Raw genomic sequence first — 22,079 nt, forward strand, 5'->3', positions numbered from 1 at the left:
CAACATTAAAAAAAAAAAAAAAATCTTCTTATTGTTGGAATTGTATTCAGCACGAGTGGCAGAGAAGACAGAAGGGGCAGGTAAGCAAATGTAGTCCACCTAGGACTTCCAAGAGCTTCCATTTTAAGGGCAAAGCCTTCGTTTCATAGAGAGATGGTAGGAGATTAACAAGATAGCATTGCAGTCAGGACAAAAAAAAAATCTGTAATGAAAAAATTGTTTGCCTAACATTTATGAGATACATTTATTTATGAGAAGAAAAAAGATATATGTGAAACCCGTAATTATATTTACATCTCTGTGCTTGTACAACTATTTGGTTTGCTTTTTTTTTGTATATTTTGATGTATTGGTTTTATTTTGTTTTGGGCTAAAACAAAATTCCTATACCTTTATATTAGGTGTTCTAAGAATATTTTATTTTTAAATTATTATTTCAACAAATAAGTTATAGTCAGATTCATAAATGTTAAAAAAAATTAGTGCACATTAATTCATGAATTAATTAGTACTAATTCCTGTTATTATCTATTACATTCATTTTATTGATAAATTACAAAAGGTCCCGAGAGGTACACTGAATTGCTCAAGGTAACCTGATTAATAAATGGTAAAGCAGGAATATATTAGAAGGTGATGATTACTAAAAGCAATAAAAAGTACAGCAGGTTAAAAAAGTACATTTTTTCTTTTTTGAGGAAGTGAAATAATATTGTCTTAATCATAAGTGAGGTGTAGATGAATGAAAAGTTAAACAAAGAATGGGGTATTCTTTGTTGCTTATTCTCTTTCTTAGAAAGACCCAACTCTTCCTCATTTTTGTATTTCCTCTTCCCATTGTGTTCACAGGATTACACAATCTTTCCCACAGCCTCTTGATTCAAAGCCATTACTCAGCCAACGGGAGGCTGTTCCCCCTGGAAATCTACCACAGCGTCCTGAGCGGCTGCCAATGAGTGACACTTTCACTGACAACTGGACTGACGGCTCGCATTATGATAACACAGGGTTCGTTGCTGAGGAAACAACAGCTGAGAATGCCAACAGTAATCCTCTTTTAAGTTCAAAAGCTAGAAGCGCATCTTCTCATGGACGCAGGCCTTTGATTAGGCAGGATAGGATTGTTGGTGTTCCCCTGGAACTTGAGCAGTCTACACACAGACACACGCCAGAAACAGAAGTGCCTCCTTCCAATCCTTGGCAGAATTGGACCAGAACCCCTAGTCCTTTTGAAGATAGGACTGCTTTTCCTTCCAAATTAGAGACAACCCCCACCACCAGCCCCTTGCCTGAAAGAAAAGAACATATAAAAGAATCTACTGAGATACCTAGTCCTTTTTCTCCAGGAGTACCTTGGGAGTATCATGATTCCAATCCCAACAGGAGTCTTAGTAATGTCTTTTCTCAAATCCACTGCCGCCCAGAATCTTCTAAAGGTGTTATTTCAATTAGCAAAAGCACAGAGAGGCTTTCCCCACTAATGAAAGATATCAAGTCCAATAAATTCAAAAAATCACAGAGTATTGATGAGATTGACATTGGTACATACAAGGTTTATAATATACCATTAGAAAACTATGCTTCTGGGAGCGATCATTTGGGAAGCCATGAGAGACCAGATAAAATGTTGGCACCAGAGCATGGTATGTCCAGTATGTCTCGAAGTCAGTCAGTCCCGATGCTGGATGATGAGATGCTCACTTACGGCGGTAGTAAAGGGCCACAACAACAAAAAGCTTCCATGACGAAAAAAGTCTATCAGTTTGACCAAAGCTTCAATCCTACAGGAGCGGTGGAAGTTAAAGCCGAAAAGAGAATACCACCCCCTTTTCAACACAATTCTGAGTACGTGCAACAGCCCAGCAAAAACATCGCCAAGGATTTGGTTAGTCCTAGAGCTTACAGAGGATACCCACCCATGGAGCAAATATTTTCGTTTTCTCAGCCATCTGTTAATGAGGATGCTGTGGTAAATGCCCAGTTTGCAAGCCAAGGTTCCAGGGCAGGCTTCTTGAGAAGAGCCGACTCCCTGGTGAGCTCCACAGAAATGGCCATGTTTAGAAGGGTCAGTGAACCTCACGAGCTGCCTCCGAGTGATAGGTACAGCAGACCTCCGTATAGAGGAGGTCTGGATCGCCAAAGCAGCGTTTCAGTGACTGAGTCCCAGTTCCTGAAAAGGAATGGCAGGTATGAAGATGAACACCCTTCATATCAAGAAGTGAAAGCTCAGGCGGGAAGTTTTCCAGTTAAAAACCTTACCCAGAGAAGGCCATTGTCTGCAAGAAGCTACAGTACAGAGAGTTACGGTGCCTCCCAAACCAGGCCAGTTTCAGCTAGGCCTACAATGGCAGCTCTTTTGGAAAAAATACCATCTGACTATAACTTGGGTAACTATGGTGACAAGCCATCAGATAACAGTGATATAAAGACGAGGCCTACTCCTATGAAGGGAGAGGAGAGCTGTGGTAAAATGCCTGCAGACTGGAGACAACAGCTGCTTAGACATATAGAAGCTAGAAGGTTAGACAGGGTATGTTTGGCATTTCTCTGTAAGAATATCCCTCCTGCCTTTAGTTTAACTTTATTGGCATCTCTAAGCACATGTAGTGAAGCATGAACTACGTGAATGAGTAGATGATTAGCATTTTATTTACCTTTATATTGTGGGGAAATTGATCTTAAGTTTTTCATGGATATTGCTTAATGCTGAGAATTCGTAACATATAGGTGAATTATTTCTCAAATCTAGCGTAAATATTGTCGGTAGGAAAGAATTCAACTCTATGGGATGAGATGGTGCTTCAATTGCTTTCTAGCCATAAAGGTAAAATGCCTCCTCTAGGGTACAGAGCCGTTCTCTAGTGACCAAAGGAGTCTGACTTTACTGAATCTATAAAAAGTGAGTGTTTCTCCCTGTTCTGCACAGACTCACTTATATTTAAGTCAAGCCTAATTTGTTTATAAGATTTGCACATAGTTACTGCTATGGGACTACTAACATTATTACTTCTAATGAACAATAATCTTCCCAGCAAGAAACAGAAAAATAAAATAAGCAGAGATTGAATGCCCTCCCACACATTATTTCATTTAATAAAAACCCTGCCATTTAGAATGTTGGTTTTTATATGGAAGGAAATATTTCAGACAACAAAAATAGATTATGTCTTTATGAAGACTAGAAACCAACGCATTAGTGCCCATATAGCCACAAAAGGAAAATTGGTCCCAATTCAGTTAAAAACTGAGTCACAATAAAGCATGGAATGTACAACTTGGGAATATGAAAAAATTATAAAAACTCTAGAATTACTTTGTGTTGCCTGTTCAGATCTCTCTAAGAGAAATCTGGCATGTCATTTTCTAGACACTATTATCAACTGACCTTCATCATTCAGTGTTCTTTGTGGATTTGGTCTAGAGGGCTTTGTGTACTCTGCACTGACATTAGAAACTTAAAGATCCTTTTTGTGAAAATAGGGCCTTTTGTTCTTGTTGTCTAAGTTGGAATGCTCAGTATAGATCGGGGACCTGGGAAATAATTACCCTTAGAATGCTTCGCTCAATGGTTTTATTATTTTATTTGGTGTCCTGCTAAAAGCACAGGTCACTGCATTTATTATGTATTTCCTTAATATTGAACTTTGTGTTTTCAGGTTTACTCTTTTTAAATAATTCTATTGTTTGTAGGTCGTGTCTACATGACAAGAAAACAAATATTTTTTAAAAAAGTGAGCTAATAAATGTGGGTGTGGGTGTTATTTTCTCAACGTGGAAATCAGTTCTGCCTTGCAAAATATTTCATCAGAATGTCTGTTTCAAATAGGTGTGCTCAGTCCCATTGAAGGGAGCCTCATCAAAGCCTCATGACTGGCTGTCAGTGGGAGACACCTGGTCAGTTGTCACCATGCCTTACCTCAAGTTACACCCTCCATGTAGACAGATAACTTGGAGGGCGAAAATATTTGGGGCCAAATAATACAGTACAGTTTGGGAACTCTGGCCTCGTGTAGACACGACCATACGTAACAGGGTAAGATGAACTAGTCAAGAAAGGTTATAAGAAGTTTTCGGAGCATATGTGCAATGACTAGTTATTTGAGGCAACACAGGAATGAGTGAAAACAAATAATGAAAAAGAAAAGAGAAAATCCTAAAACTTTGTACCATCATTTATCAACTGGTTTCCCAGATAAATGCTTCTTCTCCATTAATCAGAGCTGCTGGAAAGTAGGTGACTTCCCTAGATGGAGCAGGAATTTGAAAGGAGTGATGACAGAGGTTGGGGGAGAGGGATTTGGATCAGCAGAAGTCTGGATGTCCTGCCTGTCCCAGATCACTAAAACTGAATTCATGTGTTTTTCCCATTGCTATGATTTCCCATTCCTTTTTATTAGTCCCCATGTATGCTGTCTTTGTTTATAATTCTTTGGACCTGTCTTTCAATGTGCATTCAATAGCAATGTATATGGCAGTTTTTAATGTCTGTTCAATCGCTTCTTATTTAATTCCAAGAAATTTAATTACCTTAAAGTATTGCTTCAAGCCACCGGATCCTGGAAGCTCTCTCTCTTGTTTTCTCCAAGTAAACATTTCTTTCTTTGTCTAAATCGAGTTTCTGTGCTCTTCAGACTATATCTTGCTTAAAACTTCCCAGCTACTCGACAGGATGAATTCAGGGTACTAAAGCATGGCTTATTATATAAAACTAGTTTTGACATAGCTGTGCTAACATTCTGTCCAAAGCCAGACAGTACCGGAGACATGGTGAGCTTCCCAGCAAAGTTTAGTCAAGCCATTTGCACCCCGCAATAACCAGAAAAGAAACTTACACTAGAAACTACAATAGAACTTGAAACTTAAAAAAGAACTGCCTAGACCCCCAGATAGTGGGTATACTGACCAGTCCAACAGAATGTTGGTAAAAGATCTCAACGTTTACCTTGAAAAGTCAGTTCCAAGTACTACCCTAGAAAAAAGATGCCTGTTTTCTCCTTGAGTTTAACTACAAGACTCATCCTTCCACTATGGAGCCTCACCATGATTGAAAGAATTTAAAACATTAGCCCTTAATGTCTGAGACTGCCACTCTTCACAGGAGCAGTGAGAGTATTAGACTACTTTTAAAACCTTAAGGAGTCATTCAAGTGCTGACTGAAATATTTGATGGCCTTTTCAATTTTCGTATAATAACACTGAAAAATCTCTGGATGAAACAATCAGTGAGCAGTAACACATATGATTGGTAGACAAGCACACCATCAGAAGTAAAATAGTCTTTCAGCTGAGTTCAATGAAACTTGATGCTAAAAATCAATACTCCTCAAATAATGCCCTCAGAATAGAATAGCTAAGTGCTGTTAATATTCAACAATTTCAGTTAAAAAAAAAATATTAAGTTAATTTCTGTAGTTTTTTTTTTTTTTTTTTCAATATAAGAGAATTAAAGGAGGTAAATGCTGCTGATGACTACATTTCCATTGTAGGTGGGAACTAAAGATTGTATTGAGAGAGACTAGATATTTGTTGACAGGGCATCCGAAAGATTCCATTTTTAAATGAAGTTCAGTAGAAATAAAAGATTTCTATCATATAATAAAAACACTTGGAATAACCTGAGATGTACCTGTTGAAGGATAGCCACAATACACTTTATCTCCAGAGGGTTGTCTAAGTCAACATATGATAATTCCTTTAACATCATTATGAATTTTCTCTAGTTCTCCAGACATGTAATTTTTTAAGAAACAAAAATTAGCATATTGGGGTTCACATACAACTCATTTGATAGGTTTAACTGAATTAATCAGTAAATTCAATCAAGCCGATGGTCAGATCAAATGAATTATTTTTTGACCAGCTGTTTGTCTGAGTTGTTGTAATTATGCCTATAGACTGAGCAATAAAGGAGACTGATTTCGGCTTAAACACTCCAATGTATTAGCTTTAGGCAGAAGTAGAGGCGAGTATTTGTCTTTTGTGTGGGATGATCTCCCAGTGTGAAAGAGGCCATGACACCTGCAGGTGATAAAATGTGATTACAGTCTCACTGTCTGAATTTAAAAAATTTACAGACTCTGCCCAGGTGAACAATGCTGGTCCAAAGTCACTGTTATCGTGATCTGTAAGAGAGAGGTTTTATGCCTTTGAGTTAGCAGCCAGTGTAAAATAGGATGTACCTTCTTTGCTTTTTGTCTTTTCTGTAGTTTTGGATGGTATTCATTACGTGCATAACTAACACTGTTTAGTGTATGCTTCTGTCTGATCAAGTGCATGTTTAAAAAGAAAGTTACTGTTTGCCTGCTTAAAGTTAAATGTTATAAATTTAAACATGTTCATGTAATAATCAGTTTGTGGAGCATGTGTTCACATCCTGTCACATGATTATTTCCTCTACTCAGAATGCTGCTTACAAACACAACACAGTTAACCTTGGCATGCTGCCCTATGGAGGTATTTCATCAATGCATGCAGGCAGAAGCATGACTTTAAACTTGCAGACTAAGTCTAAATTTGATCATCAAGAACTACCTCTTCAGAAAGTAAGTATGGACTGCCCTACATGTGTCAGCATACCAAAAGCAGTTAATGTTGTTTGTTCACCTAATGTGTTTAGGCTGTACATACAGCCTCTGCTTATACTCTCAAGAGTCCAAAAAGCACAAGGGCAAGTAATGTAGAGCCCAAACTCTAAGGTGCTTAATGAGTATTTGTAGCTAGACTGATTATCGGGTTCCTGCTTAACAGCCTTGCCTTTTGGATTGAGCAGGTACATGGCTTTTTGTTTCGTGTTAAGGTTCATTTTTATTATTATTTCTTTTTTTTTTTTTATTCCTCTGTGTTTATTTATGTATTCATTTATTTTGGAGATAACCCCATTTTCTTGTGGTGATATATTCTGAGAACAGAGCTGGAAATTATTATTGGAGTTCAGTTAGTTCCTTGGAAAAGTCATAGTATCCTAAATCAGAGCAGAAATAAAGTCGGTGGCACTTCTAAATGCTTCTCCAGCTTCCACCGTCTCCCCTTTTTTTTGGTAGAAGATGTTACACAAAAGTGCAGTGTGAGGAACAAGTTTGTGATTTAGCTAACTCTTGCTCCCGTAACCAACTCCCCTCTAGCCGATTCGATTCAAAGCAACCCTATAGGACAAAGTAGAACTGCCCCGCAGGGTTTCCAAGCAGTGATGGGTAGCTCTGAACTGCTGACATTTTGGTTAGCAGCAGAATGCTTAACCACTGCGCCACCGGGTCTCCTTACTCTTTCTAGGATAATGGAAAACTAGCAAGTTTATATAGTTTTAAATGAAAATATGGGCGCATTTGAAAAAGAATATACTGTTAGAACTCGACAGCAGTGGGTTTTTTTTTTTAATATACTGTTAGAAGAAACATTTCCATTGTCAAAGAAATCTTCTTGCTTGTTTCATTCAGTCAAAACTGAGAATGCAAATTTTACCTTTTTTGAATAGAGTAATATCTTCCGTGTTAGTTCTATTTTGGTGAAGGCTAATGAGTTATTTTCACGCAAGATGTTGTTATAACTGTATGTTCATATAGTCATTAGCTTAGTAAATTATTATTATGAAGAAAGCAAGCACATAAAGTAGGGACAACAGAATGCCAGCATCCTCCAAACACTTCTCCCTTAATAAAATTAATGAACATATGGAACAAACTCCCATCCCAGCAAAATGCGGATCATAAGACCTTAAATTCATGTTTCATTATCAAATTGTCTTAAAAACAATCCCTAGTTCTCGATGGCTTGATTCCTACTGTGAGTAGAATATTAAAACAAAGAGATATTTATACCCACAGCTTTTTCATCACCTACCATCACTTAATTAAAAAAATTTAAAAAGAACTAAATTAAGAACCTTGAATGTCATTTTTCCCGTCCTCAGTCTCCTGGTGCAGGATCAATGGTATGCTGGTAAACTTTCTCTCTAGGAGGAAAAAAACAAATCCCAGATTTGTAAGTTTTTTTTTTTTTTTTTTTGTCAGTGATTATAAATACTCCCACCATGGCCAATATCAAGCTGTCAACTTAAGGTCACTAAACCCAGAACTGGGAAGAGATGTGTGTATGTAGCTCTTATGAGGCAGTATGAGGGCTCCAGAACACCACTGACAGCAAGACCCTTTTTACATGAATTCCTACATCAATGAAATCCATTTTTCAACTCCCCTCAGATGCCCGGGACTCTCAACCTCTTCCCTAATAAAATCAATTCTCAAAAAGGTCTTGAAACTTCTATCTATATAAAGGAATAGATGAGATATTATAACTTACATGGACACCTCTACTGTGGGCTTGACAATTAAATAGAAACCAAATCCTTAAACTAACATAACAAAATTTCAAAGTTCAGTGGGCGGAGTGGAGAGATTTTGGTATGAAGGAAGCTATTGCCTGAAACTTCTGAAATCATATCATATGGAGTCTCTTATTTTGCTTAATGGTTGGCCCTATTTACTCCTCAGTCTGTAGATTAATAAAGCTGTATCCAGTGTCTGAACAGTGTCTGAACACACATTGAACGGTGCTTCTCAGCATCTAAATTATTCTCCAGGTATAAATTAGGCACCTGTGTATGTAGCATTAATTTTCTGATGTCATTTTGGCTACCCTAGAGAATGGATTCATTGTTTGTCATTATAACTTTAAGAATGATTTATAACAGAAATAATGCAGAGTTATAATATTTTGAGACTTATTAACCATCCTCAGTTGGGAGCAGATATAACCTGAAGGAATTATCTTTAGAAGGAACATTAATTTGCAGACCAAGAATAATTCAAGTATTGAAAGACTCCACCTCACAATGAGTTAACATCAATACTTGATTATTTACACCAGAAAAAGGAGAAGAGATAAGGCAAGGGATGGAAAAAGGCACACAGGCCAGGCAAATACTCCATTACCCCCCAAAGATTTTATAATCAGTTTAAATCCTATAAACTCTAAGGATTAAGGCATTTGGGACACCTTCTATGAGTCAAAATCCACTCGACGGCAATTTTTTTTTTTTTTTCCTACCACACCACCACTGTAGAAACCCTATCAGACACCAGAGGTGGGTGCTCAGCCAGCTCCCAGAATAGCTCCAGGCTCTGCCATCCTCCCCTGAATTCCAGTGGAAGTCTCTGTCCCTTCCCCTTTGTGCCTAGATTTGTCTCTTACAGCTTCTTTGATCTGATCATTTGTTTGGTTAATCTGCCAAACTTTAAAATTACCCACTCTTATGATGCAACCTCTCAGGCTATCCTTTTTAGGTTCCACTGGTTATAACCATGACTGAGGCTCAGTTTTCCTGAACCCTTCTTTCCAGGAGAGAAATTAAGCAAAGATCTTTTTTTTTTTTTTTTTTGATCCAGAAACGTGTAACAATCTATTACAACTTTTTTGCTTTACTATAAATTATTGTCACCTACTTAAGGTATCTTTGCAGCCCCTACATGCTCCTTAGCCGTGAAAATTGCACTAAAATATAGGGGAAGACCAACTTATAAAGATTTTAAGTAGATAAATGTTTGTTAATGACCCACCCCCCCCCCCCGCCAAAAAAAAACCCATTGCCTTTGAGCTGATTTCGACTCATAGCAACCCTATAGGACAAAGTAGATAGAACTGTCCCACAGTGTTTTCAGGAAACGACTGGTGTTTTCAGGAAACGACTGGTGGATTTAAACTGCCAGCTTTTTGGATAGCAGCCTAAGCTCATAACCAAATGGCAAAACTATTCATCCATCCATGCAAATTCTGAAATTGTCTCTTTTATTCATAAAAATCCTTAATGATGTATGGGCTATTTCTTGTTAAGTGTGTGGCAAATGACTGAGGTGGCCTAGGAAGAATGAATGAAGTTGCCTAATGAATCTAAATTAACGTTGTCAAATATTAAAAGTTTAGCACTGGGAATGGAGTTGCTGCATAAATTTGTGCAGATGGTGCCTTCTCTGGAGAACACGCAGGGGCTGAAATCCAGATTATATCCCCAACCTCTCTGATTGCCAAACCTCATTTCCTGCAATTAAGAGGAGTGCCTTTTTGTATTTTTTCTGCCCCACATAGGTTGTCTTCTTATAAATTATATGCCCAGGAGTGACTCTGTGATTCTTCTCTCTCCATTCCCGCCATTTGTGTTAGCTGAGGTCTGACTCAGCAATTTTTTTTTTTTTTTTTAAGGTTACCTAGGTTGCTCTGAGTCAGAGTCAACTCCATGGCAATGGGTTTGGTTTGGTTTGATGGAGCCTGGTAGCACATTGGTTCAGAGCTCGGCTGTTAACTAAATGGTCGACAGTTGGAAACCACCAGCTGCTCCTTGAAAACCCTATGGGGCAGTTCTACTCTGTCCTAATAGGGTCGCTGTGAGTCAGAATCGACCCAATGCCAGTGAGTTTGGTTTTTTTGGTTTATGCATATCTAAGGGGCCTGGTGGCACAAACGATTAAGAGCTAGGCTGCTAACCATATAGTTGGTGGTTTGAACTTGCCCAGAGGCTCCATGGGAGAAAGACCTAGCAATCTGCTTCCATAAAGATTACAGCCAAGGAAACCATATGTGGCAATTCTTCTCTGTCACATGGAGTCACTATGAGTCAAAAATAACCCCAGGGCACCTAACAACAACAACAAATACATATCTGGTTAGTTTTTTTTCTCAATTTTCTATTAAACTTGTAATAAACTATAAACTTGTAATAAACTACATAAAGCATATAACTATTTGTGAGTGATGATTGAAGAACTCTGCACTTGATAATTTATATCGTGAATATTTATGTGGGTGAAAGGAAAGAATCTCCCAGATTTTGCTATGTTCTGAATATTTCTACTTCTTTCATACTTGTTACGTGGTTAAGCGTTTGGCTACTAAACCAGTTCGAATCCACCAGCTCTTCCTTGGAAACCATATGGGGCAGTTCTACTCTGTCCTATAGGGTCACTATGAGTCAGAAACGGCAACAGGTTTTTGGTTTTTGCTACATGCCAAATCAATTATACACTTTTCATGAATTACAAACTAAGTATAGGTTTTCTATATTATAAACAAACAGTAAATCACGTTTTTATGAAAATTTTATGGAACCCTTTTAAGCTATTAAGAAAATGCCAGCAAATACACAAAATTAGTTTAATTAATTTAATTTAATTTTATATTTTCATCTATTGATGCCTGTTCTATTTCCTAGAAGATTTAACAGTAGTTAACACCAGACCATTTATTAACACATAAAAATTAGCTATTAAATTATGAAGTTATTAGTATTTTTATTTATTTATTCATTCATTCATTTGTGCATTTATTCATTTATTTACTGCCTTTCCAAAAAGCATTTAAGGCAACTCTCTATGATGTGATTAATGATTCCGTGTGCTTCTTTGGATGTGGTCTGTTGTAACTGAGCATAGCTATGTCTTAAAACTTTGTGTTACCAGAGAGAAATATAATATCCTAAAATGTCAGTTTAAGCTACCATTTTTATTATGCAGACTAATGGTAGAATGAATAAATGGTTCCTTAGAGAAGAGGATGAAGACTAGGATTTAATGAGAGTCTATTATGTACCTGATACCACAAATTACTTTAAATATGTTCTTTCACAAAAGTAAGTATTTATCTCCATTGTATAGATAAGGAACCTGAAGCCCAGATGTCACACAAAGGCAAGGACCTCATCTATATTTTTACTGTTTTACTATTGTAACCCCTGCTTTTAGCACAGTGGTAGAATTTGAATCTGAATCTGCTTGGCACCGAGCCCATACTGTTTTACTCTACCTTGGTGCCTTCTCAAATGTTTATAAAACCTGACATTTTCATAGAATATAATTCTTAATAGTTGGTAAGGCTCTTTCATATGCGTTATGATCTCACAACATTTTCACAACAGTCCAGAAAGAGAATTTCTATTATGAGATGGAGAAAAGGATACATAGGTTGAGTATATTAACTAATCCAAAACATATCATCACCCAAATAATTTCCTGTGTGCTCTCAGCCTCATGTGCTCTCTTATCTGGCTGAGGTCAATAAAGGCTAGTGATTATCTTGTGTTCTTTATGATCCACTTGCATTTCCTGAGCACCAAGAAGTGTATTTGGTAGCAGTGAAAGACCGAAGGTTAAAAAAAAACCCAGTTATGGATCCAAAAACATCCCAAGTTAATCATTCACGAGACTGCAATCCCAGAGGCAAGCAGAGTTGGGGAAGAAATCACTGACCTTTTCTAAGTTCCGGTCTGCAGGTGTCCAGCTGCCTATCTGAATAGTGTGGCCTTTTCTTTACCGGAGAAATTAATGGGTTTTTGTTTTAACTTCTATTGCCATATATCATACTGTAGTATCTACTGCTTACTGGCCAATTGAAATGGAAACTATTGCAAATTAATCATAATTTCAGGGGAGGGGAGCCTAAAGTGATGGGAATATACGTAATCGTAATCTTTTCATGGAATTTTGCATGGGAGAAGATGGCCTCACTATCTGTTTCATTATTTGATACTAGTGACGCTATCTTTTGAATTAGAAAAATTTAGATAGCAATGTTTGCAACTAACCTATTTTTAAATTTCTCATGTCCTTTCTTACTGGCTATAAGCATGTAATTCCAGATCAAATAGTACCAACATTTGGTATGCGTTTATTCACCTTACTGTCAAGGGTTAGTTACTTAATGCCTTTTTTTCCTGCTGAAAGCAAAGCAAGATCTATACGACACCTCAGGGCATCTCATGTTTAGAGTTTCTATCAATTTTATTATTGGCTACATATCCCTCAAGAAGGATTCGCTTACGTTTCTAATTATGAAAAAAGCCTTCAGCTTGTAAATCCACATATCTTCATAATTTGGCTAAAATTACCAAAATCATAACGTTAGTACTCACATGGATGCTTTCTCACCATTATAGTGGAATGTGGATTTAAAAATTGTTTGAGTATTGCACTACCACCTTCAGTTTTAAACCTCATGAAATCACAATCATTTAGAGCTAAGCCTGGTGCTTTTATATTTGTAATTCCTATTCTTTTCCAAAAGGTATGCTGAGAAAGAATATTACAATAAGTTTGCTAGAAATACTTCAGGTAAAATCTTTGCACTTTTTTAAATCTATGGCAATGTCCTTTGTGAACTGTGCGCCAATTACTAAGCAAAATATCCTTCAGTTCTTAAGGAACACATCCCAAGATCTTTGCAAAATACCAAATTCTAATACCACTCTCAAATAATTTCTCCAGCAAAATGCAGCAAGTATGATTTCACAAGAATACTGTGTATCAATTAGCAAATAAGAGCAATGCTGTTGGATGGTTAGCTAAATTCATTTAGTCACCCGGTTTGAGTTCTGTTCACATACATATACTCACATGTGGACACACACATAACACATGCATGCACACACTCATATTCATGTGCACACACACAGGCATATACAGGGAAATACATGTATGCACACACATTTATGTCTCAGCAAACTTAGAAATTACTTCTTCCAATAGACATTTGTGATCTCTCACTGTAGTCAAAATCATGAATGTTAAGTCTAGAGTAGTCTTTGGGGCCAGTGCCTGTTCAGCAAGACCTCTACTCAGCATTACTACATTTATTATCAAATATAATAATTTCTGATGTTTCACTAAATCACACTGGCCATTTTCTCTATTGTTTTGAAATATGAAAGATCTGCAGAATTTAGGAGCTGAGGAAATGCTGAGTTGTGGTGATTTTACATGTCTTTCATCTTTAATTTATATATGGTGGAGAAATTAGACTCATTCTTACTCTTTTAAAGAATCTAAACGGAACATCTATAAAGGTACCTCAGATAATTGAATGAATAACTAAACCTCAGTTTGGTTATTTTTCCAAAAAGAATAAATTTACAGTCATACCCTCATGACTTTTTTTTTTTACATTTTTCAGTTGCTCTTTTTTAACCTTTTATAGAAGTTTAACAGGTAAGCAACTGCATTTATATACATTTAGCGACCATTTATCAAAAGCACAATTTTTATAAACAGCCATACTCATTTGGGAAAGAATGAGAATCTACTGCAGTGTTCTCTTTTGCTTTGTTTTCACCACAAACATCAAGAACTTGTTTTCACGCTCTTTGTTTTTCTGAAGACTTAAGTTGCCCTTTGTTTTTCTGAAGACTTAAGTGTCTCCCTCAAAAAAAAAAAATAAGGGGGGAAAAAAAGCCAGAGCATTCTTGAAATTAATGAATAAAATTTCTTTCAGGAATTTCCTTTCATTTCACCATCTAGTGAAAACATATTTTTAATTCATCTGTATGTTTATGTTCTCTTTGATCCCTGTAATATAGAGGAATTGGTATGGTGGTTAATTCTAATTTTAAAAAGAGAGGGATTAATTTAGAAACTAGTGAGGAGCCTAGGCCATCATGATATTAGGATTTTGACTAAAAGGTTTAGCCATATTTTACACCAAAAAAGAATGTTGCAATTCTCAATTGCTCTCTAACTGAATGGAAGTCATGATTCGACAATTGAAGCAAGTGTGGTGGAGGAAGCAAAAGATGAAGATAGGGATGATATGGTGAAAAAATAGGAAACCGGCATTAAATTCTGGCCGCTTTTCAAAAAATATGTTTTACAGGCCTACCCAAATAAACATATTTATTAGCCCATTTCACTGGCAAAGAATCCAAGCCAGAAAAGGCATGGGCACTAAAAATGTAAAAAGAAAACACTGACTGGTAGTGTCTAACCTGCATAATTATGTTTCAACTGCTTAATTTTAATGATTTGATTTGCCATATTTTAATGTATGGATATTGTGTGTGGACATATGCAAACACATTAATCGGAAAAAGTTAAAGACTAAAAAATAATACTTGCAAGCAGACAGATAGGCATTGAATAGCTAGGCTGCCTGGTGGTTTTCAAGTAGCATGTACTTTAAATGCTTGAGGTCTTAAGCAAAAACAAGTAAATTCATTTCTAACTAGCCCAGGAGCTTAAACTCAGGAACTCTTTTCTCTTTTTTTCACTCTTTCTGATGAGCTTATGAAAAAAGGAGTCACATGGACAAAGTTCAAGAAGAAAATTGAGTTATCTTCTTACTTTTCATTATATCAGTTAAACTCTAAGAAATGTTCATCTAGTGTCATAGTAAATCCAATTTTAAAATATTTCTAAACAATGCTTTAAAAAAGTAATTGTGGTCAAAATGTGGGTAGGGTGATTATGGAATTGTTTTTAAAGGAGTACAGAATAGGACCACTCTCCATTTCAGCAGAGCCAGATGGAGCCTGGCCAGCAGCCAATCTGGGACATGTTATAAAGACATGGGCCCAGTTATCCCTTTCTAGAGTTGGAGGACAATTCCTCACACAAAGTGGAGATGCACATACAATCTTTAATCAGCTTTATTTATCAGGACAGATCCTTCAAATCATGTACAGAAATGTCATAGGAAACACTGGGGCATAATATCTCACCCACATAAGAATTTCCCAGGAACTCAAGGAGTACCATTGTCTCTTATATACTAGAGGAACAGAAAGCCTTTGCAAAAATTTCATTTGCTTCCACAGGAAAAGCATACCACTGCTATGTGTCCTCAACGCCAAACCTAGAGACCTTCTCTCTGAGGATGTGTGGTTGCTTGGAGTTGAAACGATGTAGTAATGGTATATTTTTTACTGTGGCCTCCCAAAATACTGGATACTAGTAATTATAAAGACACTGGCATTATTATTTGTTAAAAAAAATAATAATATTAAGTAGAAAATCAGTAAAAAATAAAATACATATGAAGAGTTTAAACTCTAATACATAAGTAATATATGTCATTAAATAAATTTGGATAATCAAAACAGTCATGAATTATTCACACTATGATTCTAATAGCATAATTTTGATGTTACTTTAATTTTTCCCTCAAAGCTATCTGTGGATAATGTCCTAGAGCCATAAGTCTTGCACTACGCTAGCATTGACACTGTTCTGGATTAGTGCAAGGCATTCACTCAAAATCAATACAGCCTTATAAAACATGTTTTAGGTATGGTTTGGATTATTGGTAGATACATATTATGTTTTATATGGTTTCAATTTATATTCTAAATGGTAAGATCCTATTAAGAAACCAAGATAAGCAAGCTTTAAATGTTGTGGTTTTTAATAATTGATTAATTTTATTCTGATTATTTTTATCCAGGTGCCGTAAATAATCTAAACTTTTCTTTAAAATCCAGTAAATAACTCTAAGATGGTTATTTTAATTATATTTCTCACTGCTCTGAAAAGCTCTCAATTTAGAATTTTTACCCAGTAAATAGTGTATAATACTTCAAGTCCAGGATAAATGTTTTTCTACAATTAAATAAAATTAATTTTACCATAATCATTAGGGACTCTTTTCAGAAAACTATGGTAAACTTCTATTACATCACTAAAAAATGCCATACCATTTTTGCAATAGACCCCGTCCCAGCAAAGCAACATTTTAGACAATGGACAAGAAGATGTATCTCCTAGTGGCCAATGGAATCCTTATCCACTTGGGAGGCGGGATGTACCTCCGGACACCATTACTAAAAAGGTAACCAATTTCCAAATGATGACAAAACCATGAACCTTGTACATCCATTGTAATATGTAATCCATATCTTCTGTCTTGACATCATTTCCAACTTTGTGATAAATTTAGGCAAAATATTATCCCAATATAGGGAGTTTGGTTAACTGTAAATGCATTGCAAAAAATGGAAAATGACCATTGCCAAAATTCAGAGTTGATAATGAATGTTTATAAACAACATCCTGCCACTTCTCTGCACATACTACTGCCTCTTAGTAGTTTGCCACCCACCTCTGAAGTGCAAATACAGGAAGTTGTGTGATATATATACCTCGGACTCTCTTGACTTCAACACTATACCATAGCCAATTTGTTTAAAATTAAAGTTGACTGCAAAAGATTGATTTACCATTTCTAAAGCCATAGCAATTCATTCATCCGGTCATTCATTCAACAAACATTTAGTGGCCAACTGTATGTGCCGCAGAGCACTACTACACGCTGAGTACTTGCTAGATGCTGGAGAAAAAAATAAGTTTTCTTACCTCAAAGAGCTAGTGGTCTAATTAGGCAGGCTGAGTGATAAATAGGTAATTAAAGTACTACAAGATAAGTCACCATAAAGGGAGTGAAAAGACAAACCACAATCTGGAGGAAGATGTTTGCAACATATATGACGAACGAGGGATTGGTATTCCAGAATATTAAAAAATAATAATAATAAGACAAATCAATAAGAAAAGGCATACAACACAACTTAAAAACTGATAAAAGATAAGGAGAATTAGGATGGTGAATAAACATTTTTTTAAAAAACAAAATCTGTTATCAACCGGAGAAATGAAAAGAGGTGCCATTTTATACCTACTAGACTGTCAAATCTGCCAGGCACTCCTTGGAAACTCTATGGAGCAGTTCTACTCTGTCCTATAGGGTCGCTATGAGTCAGAATTGACTTGACAGCACTGGGTTCTTTTCTGGGTTTAGACTGTCAAAAATTCAGAAGTCTAAAAAATACAAGTTTTTTGCAGGCATATGAGCAATGGAAACTCTTTTATACTTCTTGTGAGAATATAAAGTACAACAATTCTGATAACAAATTATCTTGTAAAACTGAACATGAGCATACCCCACCTTCTAGAAATTCCCTCCCTAAATATTATCCTAGAAAAACTCTTGTACGTGTACATTATATTCATAATGTCTGCAATAACAGAAAACTGGAAAAATCCAAATGTCTATTACCAGGAAAGTATGTAAATAAATACTATTATTCTCACAAAGGAATATTTTACAGCAATGAAAATTAGTAAGCTATAATTACAATAATATTTATAAATAATATGTGTAAACATATTTAAACATAATATGTATAAACTTTAGATACATAAGTTGAGTGAAAAAAGTTGCAAAGGATGAGACACATCAGGAATACCAGATTTATAAAGCTCAAAAACAAGCAAAACTAAAAATATACTGTTTAGGCAAAAGTACATAAGTAGAAAAACTATTTTTTTTAAGAGAATGGTAAACATAAAGTTTAGGATTATGGTTACCTGTAGAGGAAAATCAGGAGGTGAAGTAGGACCTGCGAGAAAGCTAGTATTATTAGTGGTAATGTTCTCATTCTTAAATTGAATTGCAGTTCCAGCTCTTAAGTGCACGAGTGTTCATTTTATAATCGTGGCTCATAACTCAGATATATACTACATAACTACATACATTCTTTATATCCTGAGTGATGATTTTCCCCCAATGGCTACCTCAGTGCTTTTTAAAATATGTAGTAAATACCAAATTATTTTACCCAAAAGAATTTTTAATGCCCCTGATTTGCAGGTTTTAAGTATGTCATTAATATGCCTATTGGGTAATATCCAACACTGAGGTAAATGCGATACAATATGGTATGATGAGTGCTGTGAAGATAGAATGCACAACTATGAGAACACCTCAAAGAGCTCCTGTTTAGTCAAGAAACTAAAGGAAGTTGAGGATAGTAGTGACCTGGAGTGGGAGAGAAGAGTGGTGTCAAATAAGGCTGGAGGAGTAAGCAGAAGCCAGATCATGCTGGACTTTATATGGAGGAAAGTGGGACAGGGAAAACTGACGTTTCTTAAACAGGAGAGGGACATGATTAAATTTTCACTTAAAGAGTACTCTGAGAGCTTTTTTGAAGAATGAATTGGACAGGAGAAATACCGAAGGCAATGGAACCAGCTAAGAAGTTTTTATTGTAATCCAAGGGATACTAGATGGAAACAGTGTATTCTTAAAAGATAAATCCAAAAGGATCTTGTTCATAAAGTATAAAATATAGATAAAGGTTTCAAGATTGACGTTTCAGAAGTGTCAAGGTTTCTAATTTGGGCAACCAAGTGATGATGTCCCATTCACTGAGATGAGAAATATAGCAAGAATAATAGGTAGAAGTCAGAGAGGAAAGATAGGTTTTAATATGTTGATTTGCATTAACTTTAGAGCATTAGAGTGGAAATGTTTAGTGGATCTTTAGATATATTTATCTGAGAGAAAGTTATCTCAGACAAATTTATCTGAGAAAAATCTTAGCTAGAAAGACAAATTTTGGAATCATCTGAACATAAATTATAATTAAGCCATGAGTGAGACAGAAGGATAACACAGAACCTCAAGGAACATCAACATTTAAGAGATATGCTTAGGAAGAGGACATTGAGAAAGAATAATCAAAGAGTTTATCAATAGGATGCTTTGTATTACAAGTTGTAGAAAATACAACAGAAACAGCCTTGAACATTAAAGAACTATTTAGCTAACATAAAAAGTAGTCACTATCTAGGGTAAGCCTCAGATTTAGTCCTTAGATCTAAATTATTAATACTTAGGCTTTTCCATCTTTCCACTTTGCCATTCACACTGGTGGCTTTGTTTTAAGATTGGTTCTTCTCATAATTATAAGATGACTACAGTGACAATCAGTGATATAGTTTTCCTTTCTCAAATCCATCAGGAGAAAGAATGGAGCTTCTGGTAGTGGTCTCTTAAAACCAAGGCCTTGGTTCCCTGAATTCTTCAACAAGCCTCTCGTTACATCACATTGATCCAAAATAGCAAGAGGAATTGATGTTATGTGCTTGGATTTGACTAATCAGTGGAATAGAATAGATGGGTGGTCAACTCCAGTGACTACTGAAAAAGTAAAAGGAAAAACAAAGAAAGGTGGCATCTTGGAAATCAATAAAAAAATGTTTTAAGGAGGGAGTGCTCAACAGCGTCAAATGATGCTAAAAACATGAAGCAAGATAAGCATTACGAAAGGCTTCTTAGATTTCACAGCAAGGAGGTCATTGGTTGTCTTGGCAAAAGCAGTTTACTTAAATGATAGAAGTAGAATCCATATAAACCTACATTGAAGAGTAAATTGAAACAGAAAACTCAAGACGTTCACTTTTCAAAGGAAGAACTGGCTTACAGGAGGATCTAGAAAGAGATATAAGGAAGAGAGAAGGAATATCTAAAATGGCAGTCACTTGAACGTGTTTAAAGGTTGAAGGGAAGAAGCCATTAGTGAAAAGGAAGTTGGAAATCAAGGGTCATGAAAAGGCAGGAGACTGTAGGATCCAGAGCACCATAAGAGACTTTAGCCTTAGATATAAGGAGAGAAATTTCTTCCTTTGTGAGGAAAGAATAGAGGATGAATGTGGTGGCCAGAAATTGAGGAAGGACTTATCAGAGCCAAGGTTAGGTTGCTTGATCAAAGGAAGGAACCACAATTCACTTATATAGTTGCAAAGGGTTACTCTCATTTTTTCTTAAAAGGAAAAACCTTATTCATTTATTGCCCTAAATGGAACTAACAGATGTTTACATTATCCATCCATTCATCCATTTTACATGAAATCAATTTTCAAAGTCCATAATATTATGTTTAATCACACCATCAATACTAATTATGATGACCATTTGCCTATCTCCCTACTTGCTTTAAGAACCCCATGGAACCCTATGATTGATTAAACATTTGTGAACTGGTTAACCTTATTAAAGGTTAATATAATTGTGGAATTTGTCTGAAAACTTTGTTAAAATGTTATACTTCTTGTCAAATGTGAAATAATGTAACTTGGCCTTAAAATCATATCATGTCTTTAATGTGCAAAGTCGTTTATATCTTCTTATTACAATCACGATAAGCATCTTCCGACTACCCCTTGTTATAGCACTTTTGCCTAAAATCTGAGATTTTAAGGTTTAATGCTTTAAATATTCAAATTTAGTTTATTATATAGTAGTCAAATGTTTCTAGTTAATACTCAGTGAGAATCAACTTAAGAAAATGAACATGGTAATAGAAGTATTAGCTTGGGCTAGAGGATTTGCTGAAATACGTGTGATAATTGTATCATTGTTATTGGGTTCACATTGCACCCTACAACAAATGTTTTTAAAAGCTAATGACTTATGCAGTTATCATTACATGAGTAGGCCTTAGTCTAGAAAGAATGAGAATGGAAAACTAGAAAATGAACTACAAATGGAATAGAGAATCAAAAAAGTATAAGTGGTGAAGAAGTCTTAGCCAGTGTCCCATTCAAGTCTGTTTCTCAAAGCCTCTGCAGAAGTTTTTTTTTTTTTTTTTTAATCTTATCTCTATGCCCAGGTCACCAGAAACTACTGGGATGCTGCAGAAATTCAGTGGGAAATAAGTTTTATGGAAAGACTTTGAACTTGTGGCTCTCTGTTCTGGCTATCATAGATTTTTGATTGAACTAATATTGGTAATACTGATGGCCATGCCTAGTAGTGCTCCAAGCACTCCAAATTATGGACCCAGAGATTTGGAAATATAAAATAATTAGACAAAAAGTGTTCATCTCTCAGGAACAACCTTGCTCCTATTTCTACTGTCACTGTCCTGTGTACGCTAGAGTGGCAAAATGCTGAGGGTGTCAAAATGTCCCGTCTTCTTTTTGTAATGATGTAATAGTTGGCAGTAGCTTTTTAAATTCCCTCTTGCCATGTCAAACCCCAAAATCTCTAAGTTTGATGTCCATTAATTCAACAAGTCTAGGAATCACTGCTAGAAAAATTATGTCACAGCTATGTAAACCTCTCCCTGAATTCAGGCAGTCCTAAATGAGCACTTTAAGAATGTTATTAAAAACTATTGCAAAGGCTGAAAATAATAGTAGGTTCAGAAGGAGTATTTGTTCTAGAGTTCTAACACAGTACTGATCTCACTCCTGCAGTGTGTTGGACTATGCTACAACCATTAGGTAGGTAGGTACTAAGTATTGAATACTCTGTGTCAAGCATTGTGTTAAACGCTTTAATGTATTTCTTCATCTAAGCCTCAATAACTATATGAGGTAAGCACTCTTATCTTATCCATTTAATGAAATAAGAAACTAAGACTTAGTTTAGGTTACTTGCCAAGGTTACACCAAGGACTAAGCATTTTAGATTACCCTCCAATATGTAACAGAAAGTTATATGTGTGTGTGTGTTTGTAGTAATCGACTCGATGGCACTGGGTTGTTTTT

At 35.9% G+C, this 22,079-nt stretch overlaps 2 protein-coding genes across 2 annotated transcripts in view; both read left to right on the forward strand.

The window, feature by feature from the left end:
• LOC100675854 (leucine-rich repeat-containing protein 7) overlaps positions 1-22,079 on the forward strand; it is a 143,940-nt gene that overhangs the window by 47,050 nt on the left and 74,811 nt on the right. The window lies entirely within an intron of this gene.
• Positions 581-3,143, forward strand: LOC135230738 (leucine-rich repeat-containing protein 7-like). Its single transcript, XM_064282124.1, has one exon. The coding sequence runs from the start codon at positions 953-955 to the stop codon at positions 2,615-2,617; it is 1,665 nt and encodes a 554-aa protein (XP_064138194.1). The 5' UTR covers positions 581-952; the 3' UTR covers positions 2,618-3,143.

Source organism: Loxodonta africana, chromosome 3 (assembly GCF_030014295.1).
Source record: "Loxodonta africana isolate mLoxAfr1 chromosome 3, mLoxAfr1.hap2, whole genome shotgun sequence".
Lineage (NCBI taxonomy): Eukaryota > Metazoa > Chordata > Mammalia > Proboscidea > Elephantidae > Loxodonta > Loxodonta africana.

Bases quoted from the DNA above. Each gene is read 5' to 3' on its own strand.
- LOC135230738 (XM_064282124.1), top strand. From the start codon at position 953: ATGAGTGACACTTTCACTGACAACTGGACTGACGGCTCGCATTATGAT.